Genomic DNA, 14,141 nt, shown 5'->3' on the forward strand with positions numbered 1-14,141 from the left:
GGGCTGTACACTGGTTCCCTACTCCCTACAGATAGGGCTGTACACGAGATATGGTTCCCTACACCCTACATATATGTTACAGGGTTCACTGGTGTGGATGCTCAATACTATTACTGATGTAAACCATTAATGGGTTATAGGGTTCACTGGTGTGGACGCTCAATACTATTACTGATGTAAACCATTAATGTGTTACAGGGTTCACTGGTGTGGACGCCAAGTATGAACCTCCTCAAAACCCTGATGTTCGTGTGGAGGCTGGCAATGAATCCATTGATGAATGTGTGCAGAGTATTGTACAGCACTTACTGGATCTGGTAAGTCCGAGTCGTCTCCCCTTTATAGAATACAGACAACACAACATTAATTGACTTCCAGATTTGAGGCTGTTGCAGGTCATACTGTGTTGAATTGTGTCACAAGTGGAGAAAACATGAATGATGTGTTTGTATTAGTAGATTCAAATTGTAATACTCCTGATCAGATTGTTTCATTCCTAAGTAGATTTCCAGTGAATTGACACTACTTGTGGTACTGTCCAAGGCTTAATAATGTCAGGCTTACGTCAGACTGCCAGTAGTAACAACAGTCTTCTCTTCATCACTTTCCATACAAATGATCATGATGGCACTTTAATCTGTCTTAACTCTTTCGTTTATTAAATGAAGCCTTCTTTGAAAGGGGTTTGTAAGAATTAAACATCAAGACAATTAATTTTATACACCATAAAGCAATTGCTACCAGTACTTGTTTCTACATTATCTGGTAGAAAGCATGATAACAAATAGCTACTCAACCACAAGTGTAATCCGTTGTTGAGGTCAAATCTATAACCAGGTATTAAAGCCTATTCAAATTGATCTGTTGATTTTATTTTCAAGTCAGGCATTTATAACAACTAAGTGTTCATGTGCATGTAGCGTAGGTGAAGCAACAGTATTTCGCAAGCTCGTACATATTTGTGTACACATACGTCACGGGTCAGTTATCTGATGAAGGTGAGACAGCACCCGTCCTACTAGACTCGTACATATTTGTGTACTCATACTTCACGGGTCAGTCATCTGATGAAGGTGAGAAAGCGCCCGTCATACTAGACTCGCACATATTTGTGTACACATATTTTACGGGTTAGTTATCTGATGAAGGTGCGAAAGCACCCGACCTACTAGACTCGTACATATTTATGTACACATACTTCACGGGTCAGTTATGTGATGAAGGTGAGAAAGCGCCCGTCCTTCTAGACTCGTACATATTTGTGTACACATACTTCACGTGTCAGTTATCTGATGAAGGTGAGAAAGCGCACGTCATACTAGACTCGTACATATTTGTGTACACATTCTTCACGGGTCAGTTATCTGATGAAGGGGAGAAAGCGCCCGTCATACTAGACTCGCACATATTTGTGTACACATATTTTACGGGTTAGTTATCTGATGAAGGTGAGAAAGCACCCGACCTACTAGACTCGTACATATTTATGTACACATACTTCACGGGTCAGTTATGTGATGAAGGTGAGAAAGCGCCCGTCCTTCTAGACTCGTACATATTTGTGTACACATATTTTACGGGTTAGTTATCTGATGAAGGTGCGAAAGCACCCGACCTACTAGACTCGTACATATTTGTGTACACATTCTTCACGGGTCAGTTATCTGATGAAGGGGAGAAAGCGCCCGTCATACTAGACTCGCACATATTTGTGTACACATATTTTACGGGTTAGTTATCTGATGAAGGTGCGAAAGCACCCGACCTACTAGACTCGTACATATTTATGTACACATACTTCACGGGTCAGTTATCTGATGAAGGTGAGAAAGCGCCCGTCATACTAGACTCGTACATATTTGTGTACACATATTTTACGGGTTAGTTATCTGATGAAGGTGAGAAAGCACCCGACCTGCTAGACTCGTACATATTTGTGTACACATACTTCACGGGTCAGTTATCTGATGAAGTTGAGAAAGCGCCCGTCCTACTAGACTCGTACATATTTGTGTACACGTACTTTACGGGTTAGTTATCTGATGAAGGTGAGAAGCACCCGTCCTACTAGACTCGTACATATTTGTGTACACATACTTTACGGGTCAGTTATCTGATGAAGGTGAGAAAGCACCCGTCCTACTAGACTCGTACATATTTGTGTACACATACACACTTCACTAGTTAGGAAAGATGAGACTATATGCAAGCTTTTATTACCAACCAAACAAAAAAGGTCAGAAATAACATGGAGGTAATTTTTTTATTGGATCATTCAAACTGATTTATTTGGGTTCAATATATGGAGTGCAAAAACAACAGAAAAGACTTTGACATGCTGAGTTTGATTTATTACAGGAAGTGATACCATCTTCAGCCGTCAACACCGTACGGGAGCTGTTTGTCCCCGAGAACCAAGTGGAGACTGTCAGGGCTGAGGCAGAGAACCTACCAGCACTGGAGATTAACAAGGTTAGCCCACATCTTTCCTAGATAGTCAACCCAGCATTTGTTTCAAAAGATATGTTCCTTCTTATTTTGGCAATATTTCACTATTCAAAAGATAAAAAGCATAAAAGTTATTTTTCCAGCATCAGAAATGTTCTGAAGTATTGCTTGATCTGTGCTGTAGCATTCAAGTGAGGTGGCACTATAAATGATGTCATTGGAAGCACGGTCCCACTTCAAACAGAACACATTACATCTCCAGCACACACACACAGGCATACACACATAAGGAGATACTAGCCAGGTGGCATAGGACTAGTAGTTAGCACCTGATAAGGCAGCTCCTGAGAATTCTTCAAAATTGTATTGATTAATGTATATGCTAATTGTATTAATCGTATATCTATGTTCTGTAGAGCACTTTAGAGTGGCTTATGTTAGCTAGATAGGGCGCTATATCAAATGTTGTATATCATTATATACCAATAAAACCATTGCCGGCGGACAGGGATACTTAAAAACTTTGAAATGCTAAAAAATATTATTCACAAACATCAGCCCTCTTGTTAAACACACTCCATTCCAATTATTGTTCAATAAATGCATTATATCATTTATATGAGGCTTGTGACATGATGACCTGACGTATATTTGGTTAGTGACATGATGACCTGAGGTATATTTGGTAAGTGACATGATGACCTGAAGTATATTTGATAAGTGACATGATGACCTGACGTATATTTGGTAAGTGACATGATGACCTGACGTATATTTGGTAAGTGACATGATGACCTGAGGTATATTTGGTAAGTGACATGATGACCTGAGGTATATTTGGTAAGTGACATGATGACCTGAAGTATATTTGATGTATATTTGGTAAGTGACATGATNAAATATTTGGTAAGCGACATGATGACCTGACGTATATTTGGTAAGCGACATGATGACCTGACGTATATTTGGTAAGTGACATGATGACCTGAAGTATATTTGATGTATATTTGGTAAGTGACATGATGACCTGACGTATATTTGGTAAGCGACATGATGACCTGATGTATATTTGGTAAGTGACATGATGACCTGACGTATATTTGGTAAGGGACATGATGACCTGATGTATATTTGGTAAGTGACATGATGACCTCATGTATATTTGGTAAGTGACATGATGACCTGACGTATATTTGGTAAGTGACATGATGACCTGATGTATATTTGGTAAGTGACATGATGACCTGATGTATATTTGGTAAGTGACATGATGACCTGATGTATATTTGGTAAGTGACATGATGACCTGACGTATATTTTGTAAGTGACATGATGACCTGATGTATATTTTGTAAGTGACATGATGACCTGATGTATATTTGTTAAATGACATGATGACCTGATGTATATTTGGTAAGTGACATGATGGCCTGAAGTATATTTGGTAAGTGACATGATGACCTGACGGATATTTGGTAAGTGACATGATGACCTGATGTATATTTTGTAAGTGACATAATGACCTGATGTATATTTGTTAAATGACATGATGACCTGACGTATATTTGGTAAGTGACATGATGGCCTGACGTATATTTGGTAAGTGACATGATGACCTGAGGTATATTTTGTAAGTGACATGATGACCTGATGTATATTTGTTAAATGACATGATGACCTGACGTATATTTGGTAAGTGACATGATGACCTGACGTATATTTGGTAAGCGACATGATGACGTGACGTATATTTGGTAAGCGACATGATGACCTGATGTATATTTGGTAAGTGACATGATGACCTGAAGTATATTTGGTAAGTGACATGATGACCTGATGTTTATTTGGTAAGTGACATGATGACCTGACGTATATTTTGTAAGTGACATGATGACCTGACGTATATTTGGTAAGCGACATGATGACGTGACGTATATTTGGTAAGCGACATGATGACCTGATGTATATTTGGTAAGTGACATGATGACCTGAGGTATATTTGGTAAGGGACATGATGACCTGACGTATATTTGGTAAGTGACATGATGACCTGACTTATATTTTGTAAGGGAAATGATGACCTGACGTATATTTGGTAAGTGACATGATGGCCTGAGGTATATTTGGTAAGTGACATGATGACCTGACGTATATTTTGTAAGTGACATGATGACCTGACGTATATTTGGTAAATGACATGATGGCCTGACGTATATTTGGTAAGTGACATGATGACCTGAAGTATATTTGATAAGTGACATGATGACCTGACGTATATTTGGTAAATGACATGATGGCCTGACGTATATTTGGTAAGTGACATGATGACCTGAAGTATATTTGGTAAGTGACATGATGACCTGATGTTTATTTGGTAAGTGACATGATGACCTGACGTATATTTGATAAGTGACATGATGGCCTGTCATTTATTTGGTAAGTGACATGATGACCTGAGGTATACTGACGTATATTTGGTAAGTGACATGATGACCTGAAGTATATTTGATACTGAAGTATATTTGATAAGTGACATGATGACCTGATGTATATTTGGTAAGCAACATGATGACCTGAGGTATATTTGGTAAGTGACATGATGACCTGAGTTATATTTGGTAAGTGACATGATGACCTGAAGTATATTTGATGTATATTTGGTAAGTGACATGATGACCTGATGTATATTTGATAAGTGACATGATGACCTGACGTATATTTGGTAAATGACATGATGGCCTGACGTATATTTGGTAAGTGACATGATGACCTGATGTATATTTGGGAAGTGACATGATGACCTGACGTATATTTGATAAGTGACATGATGGCCTGTCATTTATTTGGTAAGTGACATGATGACCTGAGGTATATTTGGTAAGAGACATGATGACCTGAAGTATATTTGGTAAGTGACATGATGACCTGATGTTTATTTGGTAAGTGACATGATGACCTGACGTATATTTTGTAAGTGACATGATGACCTGACGTATATTTGGTAAGTGACATGATGGCCTGAGGTATATTTGGTAAGTGACATGATGACCTGAAGTATATTTGGTAAGTGACATGATGACCTGATGTATATTTGGTAAGTGACATGATGACCTGAGGTATGACCTGACGTATATTTGGTAAGTGACATGATGACCTGAAGTATATTTGGTAAGTGACATGATGACCTGATGTATATTTGGTAAGTGACATGATGACCTGACGTATATTTGATAAGTGACATGATGGCCTGACATTTATTTGGTAAGTGACATGATGACCTGAGGTATATTTGGTAAGTGACATGATGACCTGAAGTATATTTGATAAGTGACATGATGACCTGAGGTATAATTGATTTTGACCTACACTCTCTGTACAACAGCTGGACAAGCAGTGGACACAGGTCCTGGCCGAAGGATGGGCCTCACCTCTCAAAGGCTTTATGAGGGAGAGGGAGTATCTACAGTGTCAGCATTTTGGCTGTCTATTAGACGGTATGTTAACCAGCATTTGTTTACTGACCATTTTGTTTTAGTAGGCTTCAGATTCCAAACAACAGACACTCATCTTTATTCCTTACCTTTATTAAACTTTTATTTTAAAGGGGCATCACGGTGAAGTAACTTTTATTTTTTGTCATTTTTTCAAATACTACATAAACATATCAAGTGAGACTCCTTATGGAAAATAACGATCGGATTTGGCTGAAATAGATTCATAAAAATGATTAAATCTAAGAAAATCATCGGTATTTCTACCTGTCTGACCAACGTTTTGTTCAGGGATTTCCCTCTACTAGCGCATGCGCATAGCACACCATTTCTTTGTAAACAAAATGACTGGCCGTGTGAAGTAAGCGAAAGAAAAGTGTTGTACCGTGTCAGCTACGAAACGAAAAGTTGNAAAAGGGGCCGGAGGGCCTTCCCTACTCATGAATAATACATGTGTACACGGCCCCTTTTCTTTTTTCAAGACGTTATGGAAGGCATGTACTATACTGTTGAAATGCATATTTATATATGTCATTTAGAAAAGAAATGTATTGTCTTTCATAAACTAATAATCAAATCGTAAACAAGACCATATTTTGGGAATTATTAGACTTTTTAGGTCGATAGAGTTGGGGCCCGGACGAGCCCCGCCCTGAGGCAATTTACTAATAAGTGTATGGAATTTCATTCAATTCTTTTGGAAAACAAATCAGTGAATACAAAGAAAAAAATACTTAATCTTTGCGACGTAAAAATATTATTTTTGTGGTCAACTAGGTGACGTTATCAATAGGGACGTCACTTGGCACAATAACTGTTGCATTTGGGGTGGCCGAATGTGCCCCGGCAAAAGGGGCCGAACGTGCCCCAAATTGATATTTTCATAAAACAAAACAAAAAACATTGATTGTCTGTGTCCACTGTGCCATACTCTGAGTCGTTTACGCCGGGCGTGAGTTTCTCAATTTACTCAATCGAACAGTTTAGTTCCGCCTGGAGCTGTCCATTAATGCAATGGACATTTATAAACTTCATACATTTTTGTACTAACTATTAACAATGTATCATATCTGAGGAATTAATTATGTATACTATATATTCAAACCTTAAACTCCACTTTATAGTATCAGCAAGAAGAAAAAAAAACGTCATGAAAACCTATACTTGTCAAAATCATGTGCAAGCCCGGGTTTATTGGCTTACATGGTAGCTACGCGCCTGGTAGCAGTTAGTACGGTGCATGTATTCTTCCGGATAGCCGGTTAAGCTGAAATGGAATCGACAGAAATGCTAGCGCTGTTTATGTTATGAATAAATATCTAAAACTATTAAGCTCGCTAGTATCTTTGTCTGAGTTTGAACACAGATGAACTTAGTTTAATATGTTAATGGGCATGTATTGGAGAGAGTTTACTTTGTGTTTCTATAATTATACAGTGGTTTATGCGAAAGGAAGGGATAAGTGACTGGTTAGTTTGATTTTTCCATGAGGCCCTCCAAGGGATAACTGTTGTGATGGCCCACGGCGTATTTTCTGGGTCACCGAGATACGTGTTATCGAAGTCCGTGGATTTACATAATTTATAATATTACCGGGTTCAATAAAATGGTATGATTTAATTATATTGCTGAATTAAACGATTATTTTTGTTTTTACATGCAAGATTTAAATTAGTACTAATATGAATACCCGGCCTCCTCTGCCCCGGCAATATAAAAAAAAAAATCAGAAAGGTTTGTCCCTTGGTGTAGGGAAGGTGTTTAGTCCCGTACCATCTGTACCGGCCACATTCCGGTACTAAATTCAATATATATTTTAATATATCTACTTTATGTTTATGCCTATTATCATTGTTGACATTTAATTGTAAATGTATGACCGAAGAAGGCTGTGATAAATTGTAAAAACTTGTGCCCCATCCCTTGTTTAATTTTATTGGCAACACATTTATGTTTAAAGCTAAATAAATTTAAATTCTGAATATTGGCAAGTGTGCAATTAACTTCTAATGATGAATAATTACTGTTCAATAAGTTTGAATACGGACCTAGAAATCATATATCTTAGTTTCATAGTGCGGTAAGAAGTTGCAGTTGCCTAACGGCCCCTCTCTGGGGGGCCCTTTGGAAACCGTTTCATCTCGCTCGCACCACTTGTGTTTACTGCCTAGTCAGGTGACGTTAATCGGCGCTATTTTTAGCAGGGCTTTCCCGAACAATTCAAGTGGTCAAACTGGACATTTGGAACGGACTATGAATATGGGGATAGCGTGGTAACATAAGTGGAAGTGCATACAATACATACATTCATTAAAAAAAAAATCGCCTTTTCACGTGATGTCCCTTTAAGGTGATGATGATGATGATGATGATGATGATGTGTGTCTTTTAGTGTATTTAGTAGAATCAATATTTGAATCTATTTTTTACATATCTTTATTAATGAAATACCAAAAATGGAACTGGGCCACAGGCTTAACCCACCAAGCTTTTCCCAAAAATTGATGTGATACAGAGTGCCGATTAAAGAATAGGAGTGGTCTCCCTTGGATCATAACTTTTGAGTTTTTTACTGATTTTTAAGGCAGATATCTTCTGATATCCATGAAAGAGTGTTTAAAACAGTCAAATAAGACATGTTCTCATTGTGCAGAAAATATTTAAAAGGTTTTTAAGGTTTGAAATGTTGCTCGTCTAGATTTAAAGTATGTGCCTTGCAGGTGGTGTATCCAACCAGTCAATCCCAATTGTCTTACCGATGCAGACAGAAGATAAGGACCGGCTCAGTGGATGTGGGGACATAGCGTTACGTTATGAAGGAAAGTGTATCGCTGTGTTGCGGACTCCAGAGTTTTTTCCCCACAACAAGGAAGAAAGATGCTGCCGTCAATTTGGCACGAGCAACAAAGGGCATCCTTATGTCAAGGTAGAATACCAGGATGTTGTAAAAAAAAAACAGGAAAATACAGTACCATCATTTACCGCAAATAAGCCCCCTCCGAGCTTTGGCAAATGTCCTAGGCCCATATTCATGAAACCATTCTCATGCTCAATTATGGAGTTTGTGCTCAAGCCTAATTTCTTGTTCTGGTTTTAACTTAATAAATAAATCTTATTTTGTCAATGTTTTGGAAACATTTTGAAGAAACTTAAAGACAAATTCTATTTTCAATGTTGACATTTGACTTTGTGATCGTTTGACATGATCTAAGTGGGTTGCAAAAGAGATGGTTTGAGCACAGAGTCCATACTTGAGCATGAGAACGGTTTCATGAATACGGGCCCTGGGAACAATTAAGCACCCTACCTAATTTTGTCTCCATCTCAAAATAAATGTATGTCAATTTTTATCTCTGACATAAGCAATTTAGCTAAATGGATGCAAAGCAACATAAGTCCAAGTTAAAATACTACAAATAACTATGTTTCTGAATTAGGCACAATAGTAAATAGCATGTAGTGACATGTACTCTTTACCAAGTACTGTGAAAAGAGTACTGTGATTCTGTATATTTTTTTTATAAAGAATTATGTATTCATGAGTGAATTAAAGATAACTATTATAACACATGATTATTGAATATGATGTAAACATAACAAAATTTCAAGATATCTAGATGGCTTAACTTAAAACAAAACATCGTTCCGTTGCTGAAAGAACACCATGCTTTCATTTTTTAACCGGTTGTGTATTTTGCAGTTTTCAATGTAAAACAAAACATGGTGCTTGTACCAAATCCATTATATCATTAGTCTGTACTGAAGTAGCAAATTGTGAAAACATTTTTGAATACATTTATGAGTTTTTACAGAGAGGTAAACTCGTTTTCAAACTGATATTTTTTTTCATATCAAACCTTTCTGTCAACGTCAGTTCGTTCATATTGACATTCTGAAATTTGTATCAACCAATACACAGTGTTAACAAAGCATGGTTTCCTAAACCAAATGCATCGTTTTCTGGAAGACTTTTATCCATAAAAACATGTCTCTTGCTCATAATGCTTGCAGCCTGCATACAGATAAGTTGTTGTGTTGTTTTTGTATGATTGAGACAACAGTTTTGTTAATTCAGCCTTGTATACTAAAATTTCTTCTGCTATTGGACTAGCTATAGTACGGTATATATTCAAATCATGTAATGGCGCTAGTGCCTGGTCATCGTACTATTTTTTTTACACCTCTGAATGTTGGTGTTGTGTCTTAAAGAGTACTGATTGACTTATCAATGAAAATTTATAAAAACGATGTTTGATAAAATTTAATTATCGAGATCAATTGATGATAGAAAATAAGTTTAGAAAAACAACAGCACCATCAACTTATCAACTTTTGGAGACTGTTATTAAATATTCTGTCTGTTAGTTGTTATTTTTACAACATGAACAACTACAGTGTATAGTGTGGTCATAGATCAAAACAGTGGTATATATCCAAGATGGCGAACATTTGTGAACAAGGGGGTTGCTCGCAATTAAGCCCCCTCCCTACTTTTGGTTATTATGTTATTAAAGATGATCTATAACAGAATCCTGTTATTATAGATGATTTATATCCTGTGTTTGTAGATGATCTATGAGAGTGGTGACTGGTTAGTTGGTGGAGATCTCGATGTTATAGAGCGGATTTATTGGAATGATGGACTAGACCAGTACAGACTTACACCGACGGAGCTGCGGGCCAAATTCAGACAGCTCAGGGTACGTACATTCAAATGAAAGTCCTCTTCAATTTGTGCAGGTAGTTTTGTTGACTAGGGCTAAAGAAATTCTTCATTTGCAAGCATTTCAGCAATCATAAATGTAATATCCCTCATCGACCACATGGGTTTTCTCCGGGTACTCTCGTTTCCTCCAACCTTGTGAACACTTGGAAGATTGGGAAAAAGTTGGGCCTGCAGTATCCCACTGCATGTTATTGTTGGAGTTGACTCAAATGGATTTTCCTGTAAAATAGATTTATTTTTTCTTCTGCATCTTTTGCTTGGAATCAAAATTGATTTACTGCCTTAATTGTGACACTTGGAATCTATATTTGGTTTCCTTACTTCTCTAGTCTCTGTTTTTGGTGACTTTCCTTACTTCCCTACTCACTGTTTTTGGTGACTTTCCTTACTTCCCTACTCTCTGTTTTTGGTGACTTTGCTTACTTCCCTACTCTCTGTTTTTGGTGACTTTCCTTACTTCCCTAGCCTCTGTTTTTGGTGACTTTCCTTACTTCCCTAGCCTCTGTTTTTGGTGACTTTCCTTACTTCCCTACTGTCTGTTTTTTGGCGACTTTGCTTACTTCCCTAGCCTCTGTTTTTGGTGACTTTCCTTACTTCCCTAGCCTCTGTTTTTGGTGACTTTGCTCACTTCCCTAGCCTCTGTTTTTGGTGACTTTCCTTACTTTCCTACTGTCTGTTTTTGGTGACTTTGCTTACTTCCCTACTGTCTGTTTTTGGTGACTTTCCTTACTTCCCTACTGTCTGTTTTTGGTGACTTTGCTTACTTCCCTAGCCTCTGTTTTTGGAGGTGTCTCCTGAGACAACCTGTTTGCTATGACCTCAGCTTTTACACTCTGAAAACAAAACAAAAAGGGTTTCTACATTATTGTTTACCTATATTGACACATAGTGCTTACCATATATATGACCTTTACGTTGGACCTAACTGAAGCATCCCCTAACAATTTCTCCGTTGTATACTACAGGCAGATTGACACATAGTGCTTACCATATATACTACCTTTACGTTGGACCTAACTGAAGCATCACCTAACAATTTCTCCGTTGTATACTACAGGCAGATGCAGTGTTTGCGTTCCAGCTTCGGAATCCCATACACAATGGTCATGCACTGTTGATGGCAGACACCAAAAAGCGACTTCTAGAAAAGGGATACAGGAAACCTGTCTTACTCCTCCATCCTCTTGGTACGTATTGATTTAAAGTGTATTTAATAAACTGTGGGATGGTAGGATTTACCTAGATATTTTATAAGAAAAGCTCATTTAGATTTGTTGAAAATAAAATAAAATTATTGTACAGTGGTTTTCACAATTATGCTACATTTTTTATAGGTGGATGGACAAAAGACGACGATGTACCACTGCCAACACGAATGAAGCAGCACCAAGCCATATTGGAAGACAAAGTTCTCGACCCAGACAGTACTGTACTGGCTATATTTCCCTCACCCATGATGTATGCAGGCCCTACAGAGGTATGCTTTCTATACGGAACATTCTCCTCACCTATGGTGTATGCAGGCCCTAAATAGGCATACTGTAGTAGCTTAAATATTCCCCTCCATTAGGATTATTCACAGGCCCTACAGAGGTATACCATATATATAATGCTATTCCCTTCACTAGCATGTACCCAGGCCCTACCAAAGTATACTGTCTATAATGTATATATCACCCTCTATAATGTAAGCAGACCCTACAAAGCTTATACCTTCCATTATGTATATTCACTGTAGGGTGTAAGCAGGCCCTACAAAGGTATACTCTCAATAATGTATATTCCCCTGTAGGATGTAGACAGGCCCTACAAAAGTATAATATCTATAGTGTATATTCACTGTAGGGTGTAAGCAGGCCCTACAAAGGTATACTCTCTATAGTTTATATTCCCCATGTAGGATGTAAGCAGACCCTACAAAGGTATACTCTCTATAGTGTATATTCCCTGTAGGATGTAAGAAGGCCCTACAAAGGTATACTCTCTATAATGTGTATTCCGTGTAGGATGTAAGCAGGCCCTACAAAGGTATACTCTCTATAGTGTATATTCCCTGTAGGATGTAATTAGCAGGCCCTACAAAGATATACTCTCTATAATGTATATTCCCTGTGACACCTTCAGCTGGTGTGTTTAAACTTATAACACCTTCAGCTGGTGTGTATTAACCTGTGACACCTTCAGCTGGTGTGTATTAACCTGTGACACCTTCAGCTGGTGTGTATTAACCTGTGGCACCTTCAGCTGGTGTGTATAAACCTGTGACACCTTCAGCTGGTGTGTATTAACTTGTGACACCTTCAGCTGGTGTGTATAAACTTATAACACCTTCAGCTGGTGTGTATTAACCTGTGACACCTTCAGCTGGTGTATATTAACCTGTGACACCTTCAGCTGGTGTGTATAAACTTGTGACACCTTCAGCTGGTGTGTATTAACCTGTGACACCTTTAGCTGGTGTGTATTAACCTGTGACACCTTCAGCTGGTGTGTATTAACCTGTGACACCTTCAGCTGGTGCGTATTAACCTGTGACACATTCAGCTGGTGTGTATAAACTTGTGATACCTTCAGCTAGTGTGTATAAACTTGTGGCACCTTCAGCTGGTGTGTATTAAATTGTGGCACCTTCAGTTGGTGTATATTAACCTGTGACACCTTCAGCTGGTGTGTATAAACTTGTGACCTTCGAGAGGTTAATGGTTTCACTTGTTTGATATATTACTTCTTAATAGAAAAAAGGTAAAATGAATCAATATTTCAAGTATAGAAAAAAAGGAATATTCGATCATGAAATACTTCCAGAGCAGAGTCATCCGTGGAAGTCAGCACTAACGAGGGTTCCTTTGTGATTTACTGTCAGTAGAATTGATGGTAGATATTTAACACAACCTGAGAGAATTTGATTAGCATTACAGATACAATCAATACCATGATTAGGGCCGAGACTAGAGCTTCGTTAATTGAAGACTATCACACCGAGCACCAGACAGAGTCATGTCTCCTCCTGACGGCAGCAGTATTTTTTTATGGATCCACACCGACAATTATCATGGAACAAAACAATAAGATGAATATCACAGCTTAATGAGATCAAGTAGAAGCATTTAATAGTTGTATTGTAATAAAAAGAATTGGGAATGATACAGGCTTAGAAGGGAATGATGCCTCACAGCAGTGTAACTTTAGGCTAACATATTGAGTACACATCTACCTGTCCTCACAGTACACATCTACATCACATAGTGTATTGAGTACACATCTACTTCACATAGTGTATTGAGTACACATCTACATCACATAGTGTATTGAGTACACATCTACTTCACATAGTGTATTGAGTACACATCTACATCACATTGTGTATTGAGTATACATCTACATCACATAGTGTATTGAGTACACATCTACATCACATATTTTATTGAGTACACATCTACATCACATTGTGTAATGAGTACACATCTACATCACAT

General features: G+C 37.9%; 1 protein-coding gene across 1 annotated transcript in view; it reads left to right on the forward strand.

Annotated features, from left to right (window-relative positions):
- Positions 1 to 198: 198 nt before the first annotated feature.
- Positions 199 to 14,141, forward strand: part of LOC110441138 (bifunctional 3'-phosphoadenosine 5'-phosphosulfate synthase-like) — a gene marked incomplete at its 5' end in the record, with an annotated part of 23,219 nt that continues 9,276 nt past the window's right edge. The window contains 7 exons of the mRNA XM_021484237.1: positions 199 to 317; positions 2,359 to 2,472; positions 5,831 to 5,942; positions 8,660 to 8,865; positions 10,508 to 10,639; positions 11,723 to 11,852; positions 12,000 to 12,142. Of these exons, the coding sequence (XP_021339912.1) occupies positions 199 to 317; positions 2,359 to 2,472; positions 5,831 to 5,942; positions 8,660 to 8,865; positions 10,508 to 10,639; positions 11,723 to 11,852; positions 12,000 to 12,142 (956 nt within the window). The remainder of the gene's footprint in view (positions 318 to 2,358; positions 2,473 to 5,830; positions 5,943 to 8,659; positions 8,866 to 10,507; positions 10,640 to 11,722; positions 11,853 to 11,999; positions 12,143 to 14,141) is intronic.

The sequence above is a fragment of the Mizuhopecten yessoensis genome, unplaced genomic scaffold, assembly GCF_002113885.1.
Source record: "Mizuhopecten yessoensis strain PY_sf001 unplaced genomic scaffold, ASM211388v2 scaffold715583, whole genome shotgun sequence".
Classification (NCBI taxonomy): Eukaryota; Metazoa; Mollusca; class Bivalvia; order Pectinida; family Pectinidae; genus Mizuhopecten; species Mizuhopecten yessoensis.